Below are 26,988 nucleotides of genomic sequence, written 5' to 3' on the forward strand. Positions count from 1 at the left end.
AACTTATGTCACAACATTGCATGGATGGCATTCCATCGTTTTTAGTCTTCATACTAAGCTAAGTAACCGCTGGCTGTAGCAGACAAAACAGATAGTAGTATCAATCTTCTCCCTTAACAACAAATTACTGTATTTTCTAAAATGTGGAACTGATTCTCTCACTTTTCATTTGCAAATGTTAAAGCATATAATGCTCATTCTTTTTTTAGATTGTTATTGTGAGTCTTTTGAACCACAGAAACCCAAGGAATACCAACTGCAGTTTTATATTTTCTTTTTCTACCAATAACTTTTTAATGCCCTGCATACTCATCTGACATTCCCAGAGAAGCCCTTTAGTGCATTTACAATGTCAGACAGGAAGCTAATGGCTGACTCTCCATTATCATGCATGTGTGTGTGTGTGTGTGTGTGTGTGTGTGTGTGAGGTCAGTCCTGTTCAGAAGATCGAGTTTAGTTGACACACTTCTTAAAATCCCACTCACTTGCCAGAATGAACACACCCCTGTAGTGTTCTCTGTCTTACATTTTGTCTCCTCTTTCAAACACACTCCCTGACTGCACTCTAGCCACCTACTGCATAGGGATGAGCCCTAAAAATACATACACCAGTCAGCACTTTATATTGTTTGTCTCCTGTGTGCCTGTTTGAAATGGAGATTTATGGCTGCTGGCTGTTGTCTTAAGCGCATTTTTTTTTAATATACGATGATAAAGCACACTGCTAATCAGGTGCTATATATTTTATGATAGATTTACACACTATTTTCCCCTTCATTTTAAGAGATTAACAAAGAGTGTTGAGCTGTGGGGAGACCAGCAGAGTAATGTTCTAGTGTGATGTTTGTGCAGGGGAGCTGACAGTGTGGACAAGAACATGTACAACTGTTGGCAGTGAACAGCAAAGACTCACAGCTTTCCACACAAACCATGTTACTTTGATTCAGTGGTATGTTAAGTGAATGGTAGAGGCCATAATGGGCTCTTTTTTTCTAGAAGCAGCCCTCAAGTAAACCAACATTCTTTAAATAATTTAGACACAAATTAGGGATGTACATCAGAATATTTGCCTGTGGACTGTGACTTTCCATAACAGTTACTAAAAGGAAACTGCTATAAACACAGTGCACTCTCTATGAAAACATCATTGAGATATTTAGTTTCAGATATCTGGGTCTCTTGGCTGGTTTCTTAGGATTTTGTTTCTCTGTTTCACTGCAGTTGTTTGGTGAGAAGAAATCACTTTTTCTGCCCGTCAGAGGAAGGAAGTATTTCCTAAGTAAGGAAGGAGACTCCAGGGATTAGCCTGTAGTCGTCTGGGAGATGATATCCTAAACACAGAAACACACGGCAACACACCAAGCCTACTGTCTGCTCCCACTCGACCCTCTTCTTCTCTCCCCCTCTTATCCTGTCCTTCTCCCGTACATGGCAGATATAATGGCATAATTGTCCTGCTTATCACCAGTATCCTGGCATGAGTGACAGATGAGTGTTGTTTTTACTGCTGGGAGGCCAGTGTCTGGAGGCTGGTTCAGTTTAGCGGATGAGACTTTGATATTGGCTAAACTCATTTTTACAATCCTGATTAGATGACAGTTTTTACATGCACATGCCCCATTTTTACTCTTACAATGATACTTTTAAATATGCTTGGGGCACTGCTCTCAAGTATGTTGACTCACAATCGCATCAAAACTGCACGCAAACCAATCATATCATAGTTTTTCACTGATGGACTGAATCTAAATGACTGCAAAAAAAACACAATGTAATCTTTAATCGTGGATGTAACTAAACTGTTAAATATTTTTTCTGAACTCACTGTCTCAGACATGTCTCCTACCCTTTTAAACAAGTTAGTTGAGCCGAAAAGCCTGTGTGCTAGCTTTTGTAGAAGTCAATGGATTAAATAAGAGCTCTAATAAGAAGAAGTTAAAATCAATAACATAATGGCTCCTCTTTTGTAGGCCAGTCAAAGAGGTGAAATAACACAGCCTGCCACTTTGAAATCCTTGAACCTAATGTTCCATATCATCTTTTTATAAATCTAACTTAATTATCCAGTTCAATAGAGTAATCAGTGGCGTGCTGTGTGCATTAGGCCCTCTATTCAGACTTATGACAGCCCTGTTGGCTCCTTCACATCTAACAGCTCCCACAGGCCAGCCACAGGAAACCCTCCACAGCCTCACACAGAGCCACCTTTCAAAGCTAATGAAAGCTTTATTATAATATAATTATTTTCATTCTGGCTCTTTAAACTGTGTCAACTCGCTCTCTGTCAGGGTTTCTATCCGTGTTAAACCTGGCTTGTGTTTCTACATGTGCAGCATGTATGAGAGGGTATTTTACCTATATCACACACACACACACACACACACACACACACACACACACACACACACACACACACACACACACACACACACACACACACACACACACACACACACACACACACTTCCACTTCCCTACAAGAAGTACTTGTGCCCCACTGTATTGACCCTCTCTGCTTCTTTTCCTGAACGGCATATTAAAGGCCATGTTCACAGCAGAGCTCTGTGCTCTTTGAAGTGTTCAAGAGCTGCAACAGATCCTCAAATATTGACTTTTAAGCCGTCTGCAGGAAGAAGAGAGGGAGAGCAGTAGAGGGGAAAGATGGAGAGTGGAGAGGCACATGCATAGACAGGTGGAGGGAAGTTGCTTTTGTTGTACATCAGGTGGGTGTTAGATTTATTACAGGACGGCTAAATTAGCTTTGGCTAAATATGTGTTTGTCAGCTCTTAATGTACGTAGGGAGGAGTGTGTTTATGGATGTGGAGGAGGAAGTACAGCGAGATAAGGCTGATGGTAAGCTGAGACTGCCTCCAGCAAAATAGATTAAAATGACTTGTAGTCATAATGTGCCTCTTCTCTTTCTCCTCTCCTTTCATTTTCCTGCTCTTCCTCATATTCTCAACCCTTCCATGGATTTCATTATTTTCCTCAGTTCCTTCTTTTCTTTCTTGCCCTTAGTTTCTTCTGCTCTCCTCTTTTCCCGAGCTCCTTATTTCCTCTTTCCATTCCTTTCATTTCCTTTCCTCCCATGTCTTCTTTTCTCCTCTTCTTGTCTCATTTCCTCCCCTCCTTGCCTTTCTTTGTCTCCATTCTTTCTTTCCCCCCGTACCCTCCTCTCCTCTCCTTGTTAGTTTTAACTAAATAAATCACTTTTCTTCTCCTCCATCCTTCTCTGAGAAACCTTGAGCCAGACCACACTCCTGGAACACCTCTGAGCAGGCGACGGTTTTCAGTTTTAAAACAATGCCCCCTTTATTTAAAACTGAGGACGGAAGGAAAAGGAAAACATCCCCGGGCTTTTAAGCTTTTCTCAGGAACCTTTTCTCTCTGCCGCGTGCAGGTCAGAGCGGTCGTTCTGTTTCTGTTTGCCGTGCTGCTGTTGAGTTGAAAGGGAGGCAGAGGGTCTTAGAGAAACATTTTGAGATGGGACAGTTTGATATGGCTTTTCTCTCTTTCTCCCCTTCCTCCTGCAAACATGCTTGCACATGTCCTAACACACACACACACACACACACACACACACACACACACACACACACACACACACACACACACACACACACACACACACACACACACACACACACACACACACACACACATGAAAGGCTTGGTGGTTTGTTTGTAGATCAGAGCAGACAGGTACACTGAGCTCACTGAATAAGACTTAGTGTATCACTTCAATCTCATGCTACATAGAGACAGTCATGGTTTGTTTGTGCCTACGATGATGCAAAGTTCGATTTATTGCTTGATCTGTTTTCACTTGTCTGTCTTTTTATGTTCTCATTTTCTGTCTGAGCAGCTAGATGTATTTAGGTGTGGTTTCGGAACATCCTCAGCTTACACCTGCAGAGCTTTGTGTTGTGTGATAACGAAGGTGCTTCCTCTTCATCACAACTAACATGCTTGCATGTGTGAAAATTGGTCATGCCAGGGAAGCTAAAATAAGATTATTTAAAACTCTTATCACACCCCGGACAATGCTGCATTCAGTGGATTTTCGTGAATAAGTGCTATAACGTTTTAAACGTGTTCTGCTGCCTCTTGTAGAGATTACAGGCAGGTTTATTTTTACATTATATATCCAGCGGCTCAAGAGTCTGTTAGTTTGTTAGAATAACTCAAGTCAGACCAGCTTCCAGTTTACAGCCTGAGATAAAGGCATGTTCTGTATTGGAAAAAAACCTCATTTATTGCCAGGTTAATTTAAATGAATTCTGCACACATTTTTGGAACTGGTTGAGGCAGAATGTACATTATTTGATGTTAGGCCAATGAAAATCTATGAAAGAAGCCTTATAGCATGTGGCAATGTTATTTTGCCACATGCGAGGGGACTCGCTGCGAGGGGGACCCAAGTTCCCATCGGCGAAAACACGTGGGTTTGCTGTCCTGGCTCCAAGATGGTGGAATGAGCTCCCCATTGACATCAGGACGGCAGATAGCTTGCACATCTTCCGGCGCAAACTGAAAACTCATCTCTTTCGACTCCACTTCGAGCGTTAGAACGATTAACGAAGCACTTTTATACTAATAAAGGACTGGCTTACCTAAAGCCAGTTGAGTAGCACTTGAAATGTTTGGCTCTATGAAACCTGATGTACTTATATGATTCTGTTTTCTTCAAGGTTGTGTCTTCCTGGTCCAATGTACTTATTGTAAGTCGCTTTGGATAAAAGCGTCAGCTAAATGCAATGTAATGTAATGTAATTTTCTTTCCAATATTAGGCAGAATAGAAAAGTTAACAATCCATACACTTCCAGTTGATTTCGTAATCTACAAAATATGATGGGCAGTGCACAACATGTTTCCTAGACAAACACACAGTTCAATGTATACAAAGAAAATAGTAGTCCAACAATAAATGAAAATGTACTTGGGTTGAAGGGGATGTGTTCTTGTTAATATTGCTATTTATCATTGATAATGAGTAACGCATTTCAATTAGTTTGTTCTGGGAAACCTCTTTTACATAACAAATAAATAATTTGAGTAATTCTGGTCTCTAAAATTAAATAGTGTGTAGCCTACTGTATAGGTGTTTTTTATTGTTTTACAAATCTCAGTGTCACACCCTTATTTTCAATTTTTTTTAGCCACCATAAACATTTGTGAATCATACATGGACATCTCAATCCTGGAACAACAAAGCGTGCAAGTGCTTCTTTGATCCTGTAATATGCCACAATGAAGACATAGTTTTCTGTTGACTGTACCGCCTGTGCCATCCTGTAAGTCATTGACTTTCATTATGTGTCTGTTTTGCTCTGGGATGAGCTGAACCCACAGAGCCACTGACTCATCCTCTCGACATGGAGAATGGCCTTTCTGCAGCCTATCAGATGTCATGGGCTTCTCTGTTGTGGTCTCAGCCATTCACAGAGGATGAATCACATTAATACAAGCCATCTCTGCGTTGCTCAACAGCGCAACAGAGGTCGACTGGTGGCATTTGAGTGCCCGAAACCTGGAAACCCGGGAGGCTTCAAAAGAAAGAGCTGATGTGATCTAATTACACACAGGGCACATTCAGGGAGGCATTGCAATATGAGGCGTTTATTGTATCAACAATGTTAAGGCAATCTATTTAGTCTTTTTGCCTCTTTTGCAATGGATCTTCAACTACAAAGGCTCATCTTCTTTCTCTCCAGCTGAAAGATCCGTTTCCCCGATGACATTTCTTTGAATATAAATACACGCACGCACATGAAACACACGTTGACGCAGCATAATAATAATACTTGCCAAATGCCTATTGAAGCTTCATATTGGATAAATTCCACTTTAAAATGTTGGAGTTCAGAATCTTGCAGCAAATGATCACTGATCTAATGAAGACTTACTCACTCACTATATTTAAAGCTTACTAAAAGTCACTGAAAGTCAATAATCCTCAATGCCAACACATAAAAAAGGATCTGTGTCTCAAACCTTAATATGAGTCAACACCTGTTAAATTAATCGTCGTTGAAATTACATTTTTACTATTTGCTGTGTTTATTGTTGAAGCTAAGGACATATCAGGGTAACTTACAATTTCTTTATTTAAAGCCTATCATGTATACTATTTTCGCCTCATCAAGTACACATGAATGTGTGCAAATCTGCCAGTTAGGGCTGTTTATTACGTACGTATATATATATATTTCTTTTTAATAATCTGTGACTGTACCTCAAGGTTTAAACAAAGTATAAAATATAAATCTAGATAAGAGGCCTGTAGTTGTTTTTGGATATGGTTGGCAGTAGTTGGAGGTCGCATGGTTCACATGTTTATTCAGTTGCTGCTCTGTTTTCTCAAAATCACACTGATCCAATTACATGTGCACATTACAATGAGAAATGTCTCCCTCTGCTGGTAAAGATACAACTCTGCATTTACTTATCAGTTCACATATTTAACTGGCTTATTCTGTTTGTGCTACCAATTCTGATTATTATAGTTTCCATTTCCTCATTGATGATTGTTATATCTGCACCTGATTTCTAATCTACTTACTCTTGGTCATATTTCCAAATCAAGCAGATACAGGGTGGCATTAAAAGACTTAGGTTGCAAAACGAGGTGAAATAAAACAATCTTTGGTTTCTAGTTCAGAGCCAACTGCCAGAAGCTCTTACCTTAAGTGTAACTCATTACTCGGTTAGATTCCCCTGTCACAGTTAACCAGATCATCCTACATTAAAGAAAATGAGAAGTGCAGCAATTATGGGAAAAAGAAAGAAAATGGGATCAAATTTGAAAGCCTTTTAGACATGGAGGAAAGCTTGGTTACTGTGGAATTTAACTGAAGGGGCTTTGTGGTCGGTATATAATAGGCAATATATCTGGATGATATTCGAGCTTTCAAACATTAATTGTTCATATATTATAATTGGTTTGCCATGCCAGCAGAAACCAATACAGGTTGATGGAATGTTTTTAAGGCAACATTCATCAGAAATGGATGCCATTCAATGCAGGTAAATGTTAAAAATATTAAAATAATGTATGATGAAACTTGCATGCTAGTTGTTAAGGATCACATTTTTGTACAATTTAAACGATTGGTATTTATATCTGCTGAATCAAAATTGTGACCATCAACATAATTAACAAAATGACTCTTTCCCCCGGGATCCTGTCTTTGTATGAATCCCTTTTTTTAATGTTTTTTTGTCAAATTAACTTTATCAAAATTATGTTTTCATTTATCAATGATTCGTTTTCAAGCACTTTTATGTGAAGCATGTTTTGTGAAATATCTTTTCTTTTCATCGCATCAGGCCAGCAGCTGCTAATGTTTTTCATTGCTTGGCTTTTTCCTGCAGTAAAATAGATAAATAAAGAAACATACACACCCACACACACACACAAACACAAACACAAACACGCACACCCTTCAACCCTAGACCACACATTCAGATGATGCCCACCATGTGTCCAGCCTGTAGTTAGCAGAGCAGAACCTCGGTAACGGTGTAAGAAGCCACTCCTCCTCAGTATGAGAGTGTTTCTATCATGCTGGCTCAGCCTCTTCTCTCTGTTCCCCCCGCTGCCAGAAAATGCAAACATGTCTGCCCTCCTCTTATCAGCCGAGTCATTGACAGTCAGAACACACACAGAACAACTCAGGCATCCGCACTAGGTCTAAAAACACAGAGCTTCTCTTAAAAAAAGCATTGAAAACATATTGTATAATAAAAAGGAATCAATATTAATACAAAATATATGAACAAAATGCAATTTTACATAAGAACATTGTAATATCTATCTGTGAAATCTAATATTCACACACTATTAGCTGTTTATGACTCCCCAAGCTCCTTAGAGAAACAGCAGAAACTCTTTACCTGCTAAATGTTTAACTATACTCACCAGCTGGTCACTAACTGTTGTTATGCAGTGTGACGCTGAGCAGGTTGTGAATACTGGTGGGTTTATAAAAGCTTCTTAGCTGAAACAACAGCTTTCTGCTTCTGAAAACAAAGTTGATGAGAGTGCTCAGGATCCTCTGCCATATTAAAGGAGCAGGCTTTAACACGAAAACAACGACCTTGAAAACACGGAAACACTCAGTCAGGTGATCATTTGTTATGCGTATATTACTGCAAGTGAGTTCTGTCACGTTAACCATAGTAAATTAATTACAATTTTAATGCAGCTTACAGTCGCTTTAAAGAAACATATTCGGCCTGTTTAAAAATGTGAACAGATATCCAATTCGGTTTAAATAGTTCCGTCTCAAAAACTTAAAAGATATACCTTCTTCTCACTTTGCTATGTAACTCTTTTCATCTTTTCCACTCTTATCTCTGTCCTCAGGCTTGCCCAGAAGCCTGGCCGCTGGTGTAGGCCTCCCAGTGAGAGACGCTGCTTCATGCTCTCTCTTTATTGAAGAATAAAGTCATTAATACAGCCTGGACAGCTAGCAACTCGTGAGTGGGTGTTCTTGTAACACAGCAAAGTTGTTTAGATCAGCTTATTATCCATGTCGTTTTAAGTTTCCCTTTTTGTACTTATGGAGGGAAATCGGTTAGTGACAAGATTTACATCCTAGGAAGCAAGAAGGATACCGGTGGGATAAAACAAGGAGAAATGTGTTTACCACACAGATATTGGTTATGTGGTTTGACAGGTAGAATTCATTAACTCCACAATCTAATGTGGTAAAGCCCTCCTAAAGCACGTGCTGTAATCCCTGTGGGACCCTTCATAACTCTCTCTGCTGTGCCTCACACACTCAGGGCCTGTAATAATCTCGAACTGTACTCTGCGAGCACATATTTCTTTCTCTCTCCATTTCTCAGCTTGTCTGCTTGCCTTTCCTCTGTCTGCTTCATTCACACAGTCACATCATCCGCGCTGCACTTTCACAGCCGCCGCTCTTGTCTTTATTCATTCTTTACACATTCTCACTCTGTTCTCCGTGCTGCTCTCTGACCCAAACAGCTGGCTGTGTAGGAGGTGCAGCTCCTTTCCTCCTCCACACATAAACACATCTTTGAGTCTCGGATCCTGGTAGACTGATCTCATCTGAGCAGGATCAGGTGGTGTTTCTGGTTCCTCTGTGTTTAATGCTGCCTGCTTAAGATGGTACGCCCGTAGGCATGTCCGACACCTCTCTGTTCCCCCTCTCAGTTGCCCTCTCCAGGGGGCTTTCGGTCAATCTTTCCACGTCGTTGCATATTGTACAGCGCTCGACCGTCTAAGCCCTCATCACATTGGTTAACCCCCCCACAGACTCTCAGCCCCCCAGGCAGCTCCAGGCCTTCACCATGACCACTGCCTCACAACTCATGACAAACACATGATGTGAGAATGGCCATGGCTCAGGTATTAACTGAGACACAATGTGAAAACAGAGAGACAAAAGGATAAAGGCGAGCTCTTTGCACTTTTTCTATTGCGTTGCGTTTTTTCCTCAATATCAGTCCTTCTATTTTAACACATCGAGTTCCACACAGTGAGGTAGATGTTGGATGCTATAATCTGTACCCTCCCCTCAACAACTGCTCTTAAAAAACACACACATAGAAACACTCTGTAAATACTGGTTAATGCGCTGCTGACCGGCAAAAGAGAAACAGCAGGGTGTGCTTTAGCTTCCTGATGCAGCGGCCTGAGTATTAGTATCATTCAGACAGACGCTTTATCAGGAGTGGACAGCCTTTTGTGTCAGATGCAGCTCAGCAGAATTTGATGACATTTACTTTCATGGTGATAATACAAATTGTTAGTGGAAAATCATGTGCTGCGGATTTGAAATACATGTTTTGAGTTTGAAAGTGAGCATACTTGTAAAGCATGGGGTCTGTTATGTGCTTGTGTAAAGACTGCCATGATGTTTTGCTGTATGGAAATGGAATGAACATCATTGAAGTTGCTTATTCTCTGGGGAATTAATTCTTAAAATGTAGTTGGTTTATTTAAAGAATATATACTGTATCTCTGTCGTAGCAACAGCTTGGTGTGCTTTAGCCACTTTCTTTTCCATGTTTCTTCGTCAATTCATCTTTTGATTAGAGAACAAATTGCTTCCCTACACGTACTCTCCCCCCTCTGTGGGGAGACGCAGGGGGGCTCCAGATCCCCGCTGGCACCCCTGAAGACTCTCTTCTTTTCTTCATTCTGGGTTTATCAAAGTAGAAGCTTCATCAAGAATCTGTACTGTATTCAGCCCTGTTCATATTACAGCACAGTCGTTTCTGCCTTTAGTGTGAGAGGATGTTAAGGCTTTAATTTTCTTGCATCGCTCAAGAGGCAGCAAGAATACTTAACTTTGAACCAAGATAAAGATGATAATATGTTGAAATTAGTTCTCTCTGTAATCGTTTGCCTTTCTTTGTCTCTTTCTCTCCTGCTGTCTCCCCACAGAGACCTTTGAGGCTCTGATTTGGCAGGCTGAGAATCACACCAATGTGGTTCTCCAGGCGTCGTACCGCAGCATGGCTGATCAGGCTGTTGGCCCGGTGCGGGAACTCTTCACAGACATCAGTCTCTTCCTGCTGGGGTCTGAGCTCAGCGTTGATGACTTGGTGCAGCGATTCTTTGACGCACTCTTCCCACTGGTCTACAATCACCTCATCAACCCTGGCCTCAGCGACATATCACCGAGCTACGCTGAGTGCGTGAGGTCGTCCAGGCGGGATGTGAGACCGTTTGCCGCGGCGCCCGGCCTCCTGGCTGATCAAATCGCTCGCTCTGGGGTGTCTGGGAAACTTCTGATTCAGGCACTGCACCTGGGCATTGAGGTCATAAATACAACAGACCACTTACAGCTGAGCCGCGAGTGCAGGCGGGCCCTGCTCAAGATGCACTACTGTCCTCACTGCCAGGTATGGATGCAGATCTCTGAAGCCAAGTACATTGATCTGAATTGATGAAAGTCTTTTTCAGCATTACTGATCACAAAGTAATTTGCTCCACAGGGCTTAACCCAGTCCAAGCCCTGCATGGGTTACTGCCTCAACGTGATGCGAGGCTGTTTGGCAAGCATGGCAGAGATCGACAGCCACTGGAGAGAGTTCGTCCACTCGCTGGAGGGCCTGTCAGCACGGATGCAAGGGCCTCAGGATTTGGAGCAAGTGCTTCTGGGAGTTCACACGCTGCTTCATGATGCTGTCGGACATGCCCAGAAAAATGGGCCTCGCCTCTCTGCACAGGTCAGATCTTCTTTAAGGAGAGATTAAGCACTGTTTAAGATGGTAGACTCAAAGCTGTACTAGGGCTCTGTGGGAGCACATAGGAACCACCAGTCAAGTGGACAAGAACAGATAAAGTACAGGGTATTTTTGTTAATATTGGAGTATTTTTACTTTGAATTTCAAGGCTATTCCAGCTGCCAGCTCCATACTAAATGATTTGAGGTGTGGAGACCAAAGATAAATTGCACAAGTCACACACAACAATTTAGTCAGACCGGAGCAGGCCAAAATATGTCCAGAAATACGTCCCCAAGGCGCTCAGAATTGTTGTAGTTAGACTGTCAGACAGGGGAGGATTCAGTGTCAACAGCCACTCTTCAGTTTGGGCCAATGAGTGTAAACCTAAGGAGTCTTTATTCTTGACACAAGTGATCGATCAAAGCCTAACCATAAAGTATTTATTTATGTACTAAATGTAACTTTCTGTTTACATGTATGTTGCTTGTTTAGTGAATGCCTCAGGATGGTTGTCCCTGAACCACACTAACATTCCTGTTCTGATGAAGACCCCACATCTCCATCTAGTGGCTGTCTGGTGTCTCTGCTGCTTGACAAGATTCACATGAAATACATTTAGAAATTTGAGATGATAGGCTTGGCTGCACTAATGGCCTTGGTATAAACAGCTGTCATTCCAGCATCTGTAATGAGGCCTATTCGTCATGCACCAGTACAATTTTCCAAGACTTAAAATGCAGGGTTCTCCCTCAGTGTTTAGGCCTAAATCTGTGCCTGTCTCTTCGGGTAATAGGTGCACAGACTGTGTGGCACACCGAGCAGAAGGCCTGCACAGTCAGTCAGCCTCCAGCACAGCAGCCGGGACTCCATCCCTCTTAAAGCTGCTCTCAGTGGATCCGGGGACTCGCTGGCTGTGAGGAGGAGGTACGTGGGTTAAAGAATGAAGCGTCATTTTGTGATATTAGAACGTAAGCCTACTATAAGTAACCCCCCCCCCCCCCACACTTTTTCAGGGACTTTCTAAACAGCTTACGCCTCTACCGTACGTTCTACGGTGGCCTGGCCGATCAGCTGTGTGTGAGTGAGCTGGCCTCCGGTGACGGGCAGGCCTGTTGGAATGGAACCGACATCGTAAAAAGGTGTGTGTGTTTTAAAGAAGTCAAGGGGTCACTTAAGTCATGTGGATGTTTGACATTCACTGTGACACAAAGAAGGCTGTTTTTACCTTCCTCTGCTGAGGGGGAAATAGTCTCTAAGCTCACATTACATAGGTATATTCGTCAAAACTTGTTTGGGAGTCCTGATCCAATACACTGAGAATGGACTTTTCAGTAATGTCAAAGATTATTTAGGTTTTTATTTTTTTAAGTAAGCTTTTCTTTTACATGAATAATTCTCATTTTGTAGATTTAAAAGAAAATGTGTGAGGTAATATTGTGCAATTGTGCATCTCTTTTTTGTAAATGTGATGTCTTGTTTAAATGAAGGGAAGTATGTTTGAATGACAGAAAGACATCACTCTAACCAGCGATGAATTTAAGTTAATGCTACCTTTGTAATACAGTATATGGTAAATATTGGTAATGGCAGGCAGAAATCGTATATCACCTACCACCATGGCAGAAGGGGTTTCCATATATTAAGACATATTATTTTTATTTTCCTATAAATGATTGAGGTTACATGACACCCATTTCTGCATTCGGCAACACTGACTTTTTACCATTTTAAAGCCTTTAAAATGGAAAAAGACGTCGGGATATGCAAGTGACCTGCCGCACTGGCAGATATATGAAAAATCAGACCCTGACTCAACAGATAAACATCCAACAACTATACATATCGGGTTTTAAAGGGCTTTCCTTTGAAGGGTTTCAGCTCCAGAGACATATCCCTGTATGATCCTGGAGCAAAGGCTGTTTGCACACCATTTGTCCCTGATCTAATGCGCATACACACACCCTTCACATACACAGTGCCCTCAGGAACCGGATGACACCGATGTAGGATTCATCTATTAACCGTTAGTGCTCTCAGACATAGATCTTGGATATGAATGGTTGTGAACTGGAGCAGACAAACTGGTCTCTTTGGTAGTATCAGTCAGCGGCCTTGTCTCCATTACATCACGACTCTCCATCCTACCCATGCTGTCATCACTCAAGGACCCCCTCATATATCCGCAGTCTGTGGCGTTTCCTCTTAACTGTCAGCCGCTTTCAGCGCTGTAGAAATGGCGAGTGGACCCGTATTTCAAACGACAGCAAGGTGGAAGTTGCCAGTTCAGGTTAGATGGCCCATTGTAAAGGATGACAGCCTTGTTGAGATCGTTTCACAGCGGCTGTGTGAAGGTATAAAAAAGGAGGGAGGACCGGGGGAAGAAAGTCTTTCACAGCCTTCATAGCAACCAGAGACACTGTGAAGTATGTGAGAGGCTGCTCTTCAAAAATTGGATTACTATGGAAACGGAGTATCAAGGTAAAGTTTAATTCTGCCGTTGACAATATACACTTTTTATCTTTTGTTATTTTCCAACATAACACCTCAAGTTTCCATTACAAAGCAGGCAGCCATCTCTGAGAATAGAGATGTTTCTTATGTGCTGGCGAGAGAGGCAGGCCAGCAGGCTGCCGACTGTCTGTCATCTCTGCAAGCCGCCTCCGGGAAAAATGTTTATGGTCTGTGCGGGCTCCTCTCAGCTCTCCTAACCTGCCTTCCTCTTTTTCTCATTCACTCTTATTTTATAAGGACTGGCTCACCAGGTTCACCCATAGGTTCTCATTTTGATTAGCTCATTATAAAAAAAAAACAGATGAAGAAAGCTATGGGGAATTGTGAGACATTAAGAAACTGGGGAGACGAGGCTCTGAGGAGGCTATCGAGCTGCGGCCCCGCAGCTTAGCAGGCTTCCTGCAGATCTACAACCCGGTTCTGCTTTCTATTAGCCTAGAACCATAGATGAGTGGCTGGGAGTCAACACAGGCTGAGACAAAAGCAATAAATAACCTCCTGCCTACGGGTCATAACCCAACATCCACTGAGAGAGAGGGAATAAAACTCACTGCCGGATGGTGGCTGATTTACAGAAGCTTATCGAGGCCTCTGAGACTTTAAACGATTGGTTCAGTGTGTGTTTGTGCTTGTGTGTGTGAGAAACTGTACATTTGAATGTGTGTGGAAGACAACGGCTCTTTGTGTGTGCTGCCGCTGATTGTTTTATGGTCTGAAAGTAGTGAGTTGCACCAGAGCATTGTCTTATTTAACAAAGAAAAAAGACAGGCACAAAAAAAACATGGCACAGGAGTCGGAGATTGAAGGGAGATTTAATGCACATTCTAATCTGGGTTCCTGGTAAACAAAAAGATAAAGAACAATCAGATAAGATCAGAGAGGAAGAACACAAGCTGCTTTCATCTCAATGTCTGTGTGAGTGTGGAAGATGGGGTCTCGCTTCAGGGGACATTTGGTAAACACATTCTTTCTCTCAGTCTCTCTCTCTGGCGTGTCCCTCGCTATGACATTCAGAATGGGAGGAACAAAAGTAGGACATTATATTTTCTGATTAGTATTATGGCTTATTAACAGTTTTCTCTTCTTTTGTGACAGTCAATGATCCCACACTGAGTCTCTGCATTGAATTGAAACTGGAGAGGTGTTATATTATGTTCACAGTAACAATGTGAATGATGCAGAACACAATTATCAAATTTGCAAGGACCTGGATATCACACCTCTGTATACTATTGTGTTAACATCAGAACTGTCTGTACCAGAGGTCGGTATCTAATGCCTTGTCACATTTATTCTTACCTTTTTTAATAATATCTATTTGGTCATTTCATGCCAAATTGGTGTCGTGTTAGCTAGCAGAGTTGTAGTATAGTTTGTGTTCAGACAAGCATTTCGATAATATAACTTTGGTCTTATAAAAACCGGCAAAAAACTTGGACACTTGGGGTCACTGTAAACACAATGATGGACAATTATCACTTTCTGAAGCACTAAGAGTTGCAGACTTAGACATCCACCAGATAGTAAGCAGATATAGAGGAAGCTTTAATAGCTTTAATTTGGAGTGGAGTTTGTGTCTACCTGATGACTATTTGTCAAATCTTAACTCTATTTGTCTAAATGTTTGGTCCCAACAAAACCCTTAGAGAAATTACTGGGTCTCTACTAGGTTCCCTGGCTATCAACAATTGATGCTGAGCAGGTAGTATTCAAATGTTTGTTGTTATTAAGCATTTTACTGAAAACGGCAATAAGAGCTTTGAGAGTGAAACACTGATGTTTAGAGATATAAAAATGAACTCGGATGCTAAAAGTCTCCTGAGCTGAGGGGAGCTGCAGAAGTGGGTGATATTTCTCTGTGTTCATCACTAAAAGCGGCCTCTTTGAAATACAAGTACTCGTGTTATACCTTGGAGGGTTTGTTTTGCTCTTGTGTTAGACACTTCAAGACTGATTAAAAAGTTGTAGTGATTCATGTCACTGGACCGCCAAGAGACAAAACAAAGTAAAACAGTGAAACATCCCTCAAACTGGATCAATCTGGAAGTGACGGTGATCTTTCTCGGTTGGAGGCGCGGCCCTGTCTCTGCAGAAAGGTTAACAACATTCCCACATGCTTTCTCCATCCGTCATGGACACACACACACACACACACACACACACACACACACACACACACACACACACACACACACACACACACACACACACACACACACACACACACACACACACACACACACACACACACACACACACACACACACACAGAGAAGGGTTGCCAGGTTGTCTTTGCTCTCTATCGAAGTAACAGACTGACACAGACACACTTTTATGAGATGAGGGATTGCAGGGATCCTCATTCCTCATCAGTTTCGACACATTCACCTTCTATTTCAGTTTGACACTTGAATTTAAAAAGTGTATGTGCTATACTTATGGGCTGCGCTAAGAAATGTTTGTAACTATATTATTTTCTCCCTGATAATGAGCTGCAACCACCAGAGTTACAGCAGTGCTAAAAAGCTGTGGCCTTACTGTATATGTGTGTGATGTGTTATTCATGATTCCCTCCTCCGGCGCAGACTCACTTTAATTCATCCCCACCTGCAGTCTGTCTCACAGCTGCCAACGCGCATCAGGTGTTTGGCGGTGCGTTTATGTTTTCGAACGAGCCTTTTTCTAATTGAGTATAGAGGTTTTTATTTTTATTTTAACGGTAACAATTGGAGGGATGAGTAATGTGGGATAAATGCTACAGTATGTATTGCAAATATGCTTGAAGGCAGGTGGGCAGAATTAAGCGTGGCCTTCTGTTTAATAGGCCACCCTTCATGCTGGAGTAGATGTCTGAGCGCCGACCTTTAACCTTTCTCTCTCTGTCTTTGCCCGGTTAATCCTGCAGAGGTTAATCACATGGTAATAAGAGTCCTGGAGTTCAGACCTCTCCTCAATGAGGGGCCAGTCAGGAGAGGACAGGGGTGATTCTGTAAATGTAGGTCTATGCTGCTCTCTTTCATATATTTTTTACTTTTCCTGATACGCCTCTTCCATCATTAGTCTCATTTCCGCACTCCCCCACTAGACGTGAAGCTCAGGTGATTTGCCTTGGCTTAACTGAAATGACAGCTTTTAAGCTCTGCTAATAGGAATCTACTGAGGAAGCATCAAGAGCTTAGGTTATCCCAGGCTGCACGGGAACATGCTTCCTCATCTGAGGGCTGTCTGGCCTCACTGCTGCAAAAGCCACACAATGTGCCCATCAGGGGACAGTGTGTTGAATAATAAAATATATAACATTAAAACAGAGCAATAACCATTTGTGCCACCTTCCCACAAGTTGGTAAATGAGCTCTTTTGTTAATGTATTAGTGGTTGTTAATATATTATATTATATAATATTTTTTACAACTCCTCTTCCAAATATGAAATACCTTTTATTGAAGTTATCTGAGAAAACTGCAATTATTTAAAAAAAAGAATACTATCTAACCAAGTCCAAAATCAACAATATACAGTAATTGATGATACATAGGCCATATACAATTAAAACATGACATTTTTCCTAAATTGCTTTGTTTGTTTCTAGCAATTTGGTAGAGGAACACGCCACTTTGACGGTTTCAACAAATCACAAGGGTTATGAAAAAGTAGTTGTAATGTCAAACTCTCAATATAATGCTCACATTAGCATATACCACTGCTGTTTATCTTTGTACAGTGCAAATAAATGCCCACTCTTCCTCCATTAATAAACCTGCTGGCAAAGAGGTAGTGCCCATTCAGTAAAATGACTGGTCATTATAGTCGTAAATCCAACAACGGTTCCTCAGGCCTGCTTCAGTGCTGTTGCAGCTCTCTGTCACCAGCAGGTGGAGCTCTGCTCTTGAAACACAGCAGGTTGCTGATCCCTCCAATGCTTCTCTCTGCATCCGTTTTGAAAGATGTATGCTGTGGACTGGTGGTTCTTATCCACGTTGTCCCTGACAGTGACAGACATGAAACCAAATTTAAGAGATAAACAGACACAGCAGAACATCAAGTCTCACCCCCTCCACATGCATTGGTTTGCAGTTATGAACTAACCTAATTTTGAACGGAAAGGAATAACCTTTTTAAACATGCACTGTCAAATATATTATGCATAGCTGTCCTCTTAGTCACTCTCATGCGAGAAAGTAGGAGAGTTGTTTCCCTCCATCCCCTGCAGAAAACATGTGGTAAAGAATCCTCGGCACTTTATGAACTGTCGGTAGCTTTCAAAGTTGAATATAATTATAGCGGATGTTTTTCTCTCTTTAACAGCCTGGGAACAAACTGGGTAATTTAGTGCCTTGTAATTCTCTTAACACTAACTATAATAGTTTTGTTTTGACTTGTTAGGCGTTAATCTTTTTGTAACACAAAAATAGCAACAGACAAAATTACATTCACAAATGTACACATGCTAGAAGTAGACCAAAGAAAGCAGGACAGAGATGGGTGGGGTGATTGGACAGTTTTGATAGATAGATGAGAGGAAGGGGAGAGGGGACGTTCTTGAAGAATTCCTCTGTATTGCGACAGCTGGCTACTGCAGATAACCACAAAACCACTGGAGCACTTGAGGTCTGGGTGCTGCATGGCTAGAGTTCCACTCCAACATGACCTTATATCCTGCCTGGGTTTAGAGCAGGGGCTCGGTCAGAGTACCACATCCTGATGAATATCCCAAGTGACAGAATCAAGAACTCTGTCTGGCTGACTAAATTGAGTTCATAAGTTCCTCTTGTATGCACATATAGATGTGTGTGCGTGTATCTGACTGCTTCAGCCCCCCCCCTCTCTCCCCCACCCATCTCGAATTATGCATGATTGCTCCGCACAGATACATTTTCAATCTAGCTCCCTGGAAAAGAGCGATTTCATTTATTGTACTCAGAGATTGTCCCTGATGTTGCTACAGTAACTGCTAGCGAGACCACTGTGCAGAAGAGACAGTCAATTCTGAGTTGGCTGGATGCAGGAGTTGCGTGTATGTGTGTTTATCCGTTCCCATTCATTTTTCAGTGTATCCACTCCCCTTTGCTTCCCCCCCCTCCACCACTACGAGTTGGACGCCTGCCTCCAGCATCTGGAGCAGATTGTGACCCTGCAGCATGCCAGGTAGCAGGACATTAACAGCCAAGGCCTTATTGTCCACTGATGAGCTGTCAGAGCACACACCCTCACCCTCGTGTGTGATACCGGCCTGCCTCCGTCTACCGGCAGGCGAACACACTCTGTCCCGGCGGAGCACTCTTCCTCTTTACCTCAGATATAAATCAGAGGCTGCTGAAAAACTGGGAACAAAGAGTTGGAAAAAATGTGAAGTTGATGCTCATAAAGAGGGAGCAAAGGTAGCACGTCTTTGATGAGAAAAACCCTCTGCGTGAGCGGGGTCTATTTGTTTTGCTATAAAAGACTGTTAAGGAATTTGAGGTGCTGACAAAAACTTGATTTAATCACAAGGACACAGCAATTATTGTTCTGAGAACAAAAGCAGTTTCCCACAGTTATAGCTGGAATAGTTCTGCACCAGTAAACAATAGACTAATGGAGCAATTCTAGTAATGGACGTCGGCAATAAAGCTCCTGATATTTCCTTTCTTGATTTGTTTTGTGTTTAGAGTCCGTAGTATTTTCCTCTGTTATTGAGACAATCACAATGTCGGGCTGAATGCAGAATAAAATGCCTAATGTGGAATTCAACAGTTTCCTGCATGTCAACACAAGAGTAAGAGTCGTGTGCCATCTTTTCAAGAGCTCCTTATTTCATATCAACATTATGGCTGCATGTGGACCGTATCCGTGTTGGGTTCTGCTCCAGAAGAGACTTAATTTCTCTTTTGCCGGAGTGTGGTGGGAAACAAAGACCCTCATATCTTTGTATCATTGTCTCGGTTTATCTCACCGCTGCAGGCTTTTGACAATGCGTGTGGTAGCTTCTGTTCCTTTTGATTTTCCACTCATTTGTTAACTAAACATGTTTCCCATTTACTGCCACAAAGTGAAAAATGTGGTAGTCATTAAGTATTCATTACCTGTGCAATTTGTTTCTTCTTTATGCACTTTTAGCCTGGAGTATTCTCTGAATGCGTAGGTAGCTCGTATTTAGAATAACTCTTATGCTGTTCAGTGTTTTAGTGTTTATTACTGAATAAAGTTAGGAAATGTGCCTGTTATCGTCTGTATATTGTTTATACATTATAATATCCCTATATAAAAAGACATTATTGCCTTTTTGGATGTCTTTTCTTTCTTTATCGGGGAGTTATACCCACAGAAGACTCAGCACCTTTTTATAAGTGGTAAGCACCTTTTAGCTCCTGACCTAAACTGCAGCTAGGTGTGAATATGCTCTCATTAATCTCCCCTCCCACGGTAAAAAGGTCTGAGTCTGGAGGCTCCTGGAGAATAAATCTAAATAGCTCTTTTATTTCTCTGACATTAACACAAATGTCTCTGACAGCAATTGCACACACAGTGGGATGCCCTGAGACCAGACTTTGCTCTCTTATCATTGTCCCTCTAATGTTGTCCTGCAGTTTCTATGGAAACCGAGTCGGCCTTATTAAAAAAAAAAAAAAAAAAGTTTCACCTTCTCTGAGTCTGCCCTTTACCTGACAGCCAAGATAAACGAGCAGGGTCCTGGGAGGAAGGCAACACAAACATGTATCTCTGCTCAGTGGCCCGTGCTCATTGGCTCTCTGCTGGAAGCCCTTATTTACCTTAATGCTGGGGGAGGAGGAGTAGTCAGCGGAACGTGTGTGTGTGTGCAAGGAGGGGGCAAGATTGTGATTACTCACAATACCTCCCATCAACAACCTTGAACCATGCTGCAATAAAAGAAGAAAACAACTCTTTCTAGCCCCCATAATGCACACGGGCCAGATGATGTCATATGTCACCTTCAGCTAATGAAGGTGATGATGACATGCATGAGCGCCGCATACGTTCACCATCTGCTAGGTTCCAGCAGGCTGGAGCTGCTCCCCACAATGCAGCAGAGAGGAGAGGAGGCAGTGAAAGTGTCCCTCAACGCGTGTGAAAAACAGCGCCTGCATCCCAATGCCTCGCCGGCAGTTTAATCATACCTGCACACCACAAGAGGCTAAATTGACCAGTCTCTGAGGCCACTTACTCTATCTGACCCCAGCAAGCAGGGCAAGCCTCATGATATGACAGCAGTCACCAGAAAAAAACAACACTGATATAAACAACGTCACCTGTTAGTAACACAACCGATTGTAATAAGATAACCATAAATGATGTTTCCTTGGATTTGTATAACATTAGCTTTTTCCTGCTTCCCTTTGGTTTAATTATAATTAAGGACAATGATTAAATGTCAGGATGAAATACATTAATAACCCGAATAAGATACAAATATTACATTTAAGATAAATATAGTAAAGGGAAACAAGACCACATGCTATAAATAGTAGATTTGTGTACCATAGTTTTCAATCTTTTCTAGCATTCATGTGTTTTGATTCATCTCCTCATGGGAACTAGGTTGTTGCAAACAGCAGACCTTACATTTAAAAGATTCATGATGTGGAATATTTAAAAACATGTGTGTCAGTTTCGACTAAGAAAACCTATCCTTCAAACGAGCAGACCACAGTGAAGCTGGATGTAAAAATAGGGCTGCAATCGATGATTATCTTCAATTGTCTAGTTAAAAATAAAATGATTCAACATATAAAGATCATTTTTGATATATTTTAGTGTTCAGAAGGTCAACCTACTGATTAAATCTACCAAATATGAGCCAAATAATTGATTCATCAGGTTTAGTGTTCAATGTCTGCTTTAATATGGTTTTCATAAAAAAAAATTATGTTACAACCTGTCAATGTTTTTTTTTTTAATTTGGCATGTACACCTCAGTCACACATACTATAAGTTTGGAAACAATTAGTCAAATAGTTAAAAGTTTGAGTGAAAGAAAATGTTTTAGCAACAACAATATTGTTTTCAGCTTTGAAAGGCTGAGTGTCTTTGCTTTTTTAATTGCGCTCTGATATTAAATGTGATTTACTGGCTTTTGTTCTCACTGTTTGCACATATTTTGCAGACCAAACAATGAGAAGATTTGTGAGTAGATGTATTGAAAGTAATGGTTAGCTACAAAATGTGACCGATAATGCATTTGCAGATTATCTTATAGAGGCATTCATTTTTTGAACAAAGCTAGAGACAGGAATTTATATGGAATAACATGGGCTGGCTGTTTTACTGTAGTTTGATTCTTTTTATAAATTACATTTCAATTTATGTGTTACTTGCACACATACAAAAAATATCTATGGTACATTTCAGCCATATTCTCCTGTTACATTGCCCATTAAACAGCAATGCCAAAAACAATATTTTACAAACTCCAGGTGATCTTTGTTCCTCATGCTTTCAGTCATTTTATTCATTGTTTGTGTTCATACTTCAGATTGATTACATTGGGAAGAGAAAGCCCATTTGTTTTGTCGCTGCAGGTTATGGATTTTAAATTGACATGTGCTTGACTCCAGCTTCTGAGCAGAGTGGGAAAAGGCGAGTTTTGGTGACTGAAGATGATCTTTAGATAACATCAGATAACCTTTGAGAGCAGCTGAAGGTATCGGTCTCCACGGGGAAACTCTCCGCTTGTCTTGTCCATACACTTTTTTTTCTTCCTCTCTCCCTTTCCCTTTCCCTCTCTGTGTCTGGTGAGTGGAGTTTCTGCGAGTTGGCAGCCTGTATCTGATCCTGAAGTAATTTACTGGTAGCGATAAGGAAGTGGTGTGCACAGTCTTTTGCTATAGTCCTTTCTGACAGGGCAATCTGAAGCCTATGGAGACTGAGTTGGAGGAAAATTGATGGAAGGAAACACGCAAGGTTATTATTATACAAATTCAACAAACTCAGATTGAGTGGAAAAACAATCACAGGTGACTGCTGGTTTAATTTTAAGCGATGGGCTTATTCGATTGACTTTGGGAGTAGAAATAACAGAAGAGGAAAGGAAAGAATGGAGTAGTATGTAAATAAATGACCCTCGTGTAGCACAAAAGGATGATTATTTGCACCATTTTATGTCTCGAAATATGCCTGAATAAAAAATAGTTTTTGTCGACTATTTTGGGTTTGTGAGAAAGACAAAGAGACGTTGACTTGTTTGGCTTTGACTACACAAGCTAGTATGAACTGATATGTACGTCTTTGTGTGTATTTTTGTTGTGTCAAGTCCAGTTTTGCCCAGAGGATCCGTTTTTCTCTCTTAGCCAGGCAGAGCAGGGTCATTGCCTCAGGCGTGTCTTGGAGAAATGCTTCTCTGCTGTGGGCAAGAAGAAATATAAAAAGAGACCCTAAATCAAGACACAGAGCCCCATGAATCATGTCAGCAGCAGAGCTGAAGAAGAGGGATGAGACCATATGTAGCGGCATATGAACTGACTCACAGTGCTGTTGACACAAGCTGAACAAGTGTGAAGAGGTTGTGAAGATTAGCGCCGCTACTCGTGGCATAGCCTGGAAACCTGCTTCATTCAAAAACGAGAAAACCCAAATATGTATGTTCGTTACTCTGACGTTTTACAGAATTGCATGAGGGTATATTTTTAAAGTGCTTTAAAATCAAATAAATTATTACAACATATCTTTGACACCTAAATCCAAGCTGAATGGTGTGCTAGCTTCTTCCGAAAGTTTCTCCTTTTTATTTTTTCGTCTAAAAAGCCTTTTTGAGCCTTTTATTTACTTATTTATTCAATTGAATACATTGCAGGATGGGCTTCTGAGATACATATATATGTTCTCTTGGAATGTATGTGTGTGTGTGTGTGTGTGTGTGTGTGTGTGTGTGTGTGTGTGTGTGTGTGGTGTGTGTGTGTGTGTGTGTGTGTGTGTGGTGTGTGTGTGTGTGTGTGTGTGTGTGTGTGTGTGTGTGTGTGTGTGTGTGTGTGTGTGTGTGTGTGTGTGTGTGTGTGTGTGTGTGTGTGTGTGTGTGTGTGTGTGTGTGTGTGTGTGTGTGTGTGTGTGTGTGTGTGTGTGTGTGTGTGTGTGTGTGTGTGTGTGTGTGTGTTGTGGCAATTTGTCTTTCATGCCCATGTTGTCTGATACGTCCCCTCTGACTTGTTTCTCCTTAAGTTATTTGTCATTGTGCATGCGTGATTATTGATTCCCTTCTGGGGATTCAAAACATTATCTAAAATATTCGAATATATCCTAATCTGAATTGAGGGTAAAAAGATTGAGACTATTCGATGTTGTACAGATTGTGAAGAAAGAAAAAAGTACACTTTCACAAAAATGTACTTGATGGTGAAACATTCTTGTTATTTATGCCTGAATAGGAGGTTATCGAGGGAAGTTAGACAAGCAGATGAGGCATGTTGAAGTAAACAACACCATGAAACAGATTGATTAATTACAATACTTAATCATGAAACTTTGATGTCCACACTTTGTTTGTTGTCAATGAGCAGCATAACAGTGTCGGCTGGATGTGTCCCTCCTGTAAAGTTCATATAAGATAAGGGGATATGCTAATTAAATTTAAGCTCATGGTCAGGCTTGTAAAATGGAATTTAATTTTCGCTCTGAAGCAAATGATTTTGCCCTCTAAAGTAAAATAACAATCAGGGCATTGTTTTGACATTTAAATGACTTGACACTGCACTGTCGTAAAAGACCTTGTGGCACGGATAAATTAGTCTCCATGAGAAGGGACTGAATCCTAATGACTGAGCCCAGGGGTGAGATCATGTTGTTAAAGCACAGATACAGGACAGATGATCATCACAAAACTTCACGGCCGACCCTGGGGCTTGTTATTTAAAAGAATACACTAGATATATTAACCCGTCAAACCCCTGGCACACAATGAGGTGGTATTTATGGACGTGTAGGTGTGCTCAACCTCATGACAGCAGCTATTGTTAAGTGCTTCATGTAATGTTACTGTGCTGGAGGATAATGCACAATCTTCCTCCTATAAATTATGATGATCTCCACTGAGTGTGCAGACTAGACTTGTTTGCACAAGGCTGACAGGGGGAAGATACATTACTTTACCCCTTAAAGTCTAAAGACAACAAGGAAGCATATCATAGTTTGTGCTAATAGGGATCAGCCCACTTTGTGCTCTTTAATAAATAAATATGCCATCTTAATTTGTAAAATGGTGCAAACACATCATCACACAAGCTATTTGTTGAATGTTATGTTATTCTGATACTAAATTAGCTACAAAAGCCAGACACCAATTTTTTTTTAATGCAACTGCACTTGTTGTTTACTGTGCATCATTTCCCACCCCTCTCAAATGAGTACATGCTTTGTTTAAACCCTTTTCTTCCGCACCGCAGCTGTGAGCACAGCATCCTAAAGCTGGTGTTTGTTGGATATTTCCTTAATTACAAAAGCAATTTAAACAGCGAGCCATACCTGAAGGGAAAAACATATTGACTGATTTAGTATCACACAGAGAGAGATTAAAAGATATGTTTAATTGTGATGGACCTTGGGGGAGAGCACTCGTCGTCTATTTAGAGCCTTGGCGGTAAGGGGGGGCAGTTTTGCGGTTGTATTATTCTGGTAGACCGTATAGCGACAAGTGAGGGGAGATACTGTGTGGAAACATAAACACAGATAAGCCCATCAGAGGATGAAGGGAGAGACATTACAGTTGGTAATCAGTCAACTATAAAATTGACTCATACGTGGGTTTGCTATCCTGGCTCCAAGATGGTGGAATGAGCTCCCCATTGACTCAGACTGAGCAGTTTTACTGTCTCTCAAGAAAGATTGGTGATATGACATCGAAGGAAAATGTTAAACAATCCTCCTATATTTTATCTCTTTCTCTCTGGACTCCACTCTTCACTTTGTGTTTACTGTGGCCGGATAAGAAACTCATCTCAGTTTATTTATTAACAGATGCAATGAAACTCATTTACCTAATCTAATGCAAACAGGCCTGCAATAAATCCCACCCTCATGAAGGTTGTAATCAGGGATATTGTGCCATGTGAAAGTGTTGAGCCACTCATGTATCTCCACTGCTGCATAGAAAAGTAGAATGTATGGAGAAAACAGTTTGATCAAAGTATAAAACAAGTGACTGAACGATTGTGTTTGAACATTAAGCTAACTCATATGTGAACAGTGTGAGCTTTAATCTGAATGTAAGCTATTAACGGAAGCTGCACATTTAATAATGTGTTTACAACAAGCAGTAACATCTGGGTCTGAGAGGTGGGGCCACTGTGGAAGTGCCTTAAACATCTCTTAATCCAGCAGGGCGCGACTCCACCTTTTGCATAAAGTAGTCTGATTGGATAGAAGTCTATGAGAAAATGACCCAATTCTTACTTTATTATAACCAAACTGATGACATTTCCCTGATTAGTTAATGGTCGCAAGCTCTAGTTTCAAGTCTTCTTTAATATAGCTTGATTAAAGTTAATTTATTTGTATTCATTTGAATTTTGAGCAATGGCAAAATAGACTCTAAACTAGGGTGTGGCTTTGGCCGTTGCTACGTGTAATTGACGGGCTGCTCCCACAGCATTGTCCAGTTTGGGGGATCTCTGTGTTTCTGTCTCACAGCTTGAATCTTTCAAAGTGTTTCTACTTCATGAAAGTTAATGGTAACATTCTCTTATCCACTTTGTCTAGTTTTTGGTTGTGCTTTGCCCGTCCATTTTTTGTCACTCGTTTCAAATATGCAAGATGGAGACGGCCAAAAACCAAGATGGTGATAGTCAAAATGCCAAACTCTAGGCTTCGAAACTGTCCATAAAACTAATGGGTGACGTCACAGCTTTAGTTTGAAACCGTTACTCAAATAAACAACATGATGAACACACGAAAAGACATTGTTTTGTATTGTTTTGTTGTATTGTATTAAGCAATCTGTCGTTCATTTAAAGTGTTTACAATTCTTTAAGCCTATAGTTTACAATTGGCTCACAGATTATACAGAACAGAAATGGCAGCTTGGATAGATTTTCTGCCTCCTGTTTTGTCTGTTTAACGTCGGCATCACCAGACCTCCTGGGCAGCGTTTCTTCTCGCCCCATTTAACAGTTTATTTTAATTCTGGCATGTTTGTTTTAATTTCTGCAAAGCACTAGTAAGCCGAGAATACATTTCATACAGTTTTTTCAGTGTTCACTCAATAAAGTGTCGAAGTGAAAAACTAAACGAACAATATTGAAATATACTGAGAAAAATGTGACTGTGAGCTCAGTCTTACTGCAGT

At 41.1% G+C, this 26,988-nt stretch overlaps 1 protein-coding gene across 1 annotated transcript in view; it reads left to right on the forward strand.

Moving 5' to 3' along the window:
- The window catches only part of gpc5a (glypican 5a), a 138,078-nt gene that overhangs the window by 16,819 nt on the left and 94,271 nt on the right, over positions 1-26,988 (forward strand). The window contains exons 3-6 of the mRNA XM_034219593.1: positions 10,423-10,883; positions 10,977-11,210; positions 12,004-12,134; positions 12,224-12,349. Of these exons, the coding sequence (XP_034075484.1) occupies positions 10,423-10,883; positions 10,977-11,210; positions 12,004-12,134; positions 12,224-12,349 (952 nt within the window). The remainder of the gene's footprint in view (positions 1-10,422; positions 10,884-10,976; positions 11,211-12,003; positions 12,135-12,223; positions 12,350-26,988) is intronic.

This window comes from Gymnodraco acuticeps, unplaced genomic scaffold, assembly GCF_902827175.1.
Source record: "Gymnodraco acuticeps unplaced genomic scaffold, fGymAcu1.1, whole genome shotgun sequence".
Classification (NCBI taxonomy): domain Eukaryota; kingdom Metazoa; phylum Chordata; class Actinopteri; order Perciformes; family Bathydraconidae; genus Gymnodraco; species Gymnodraco acuticeps.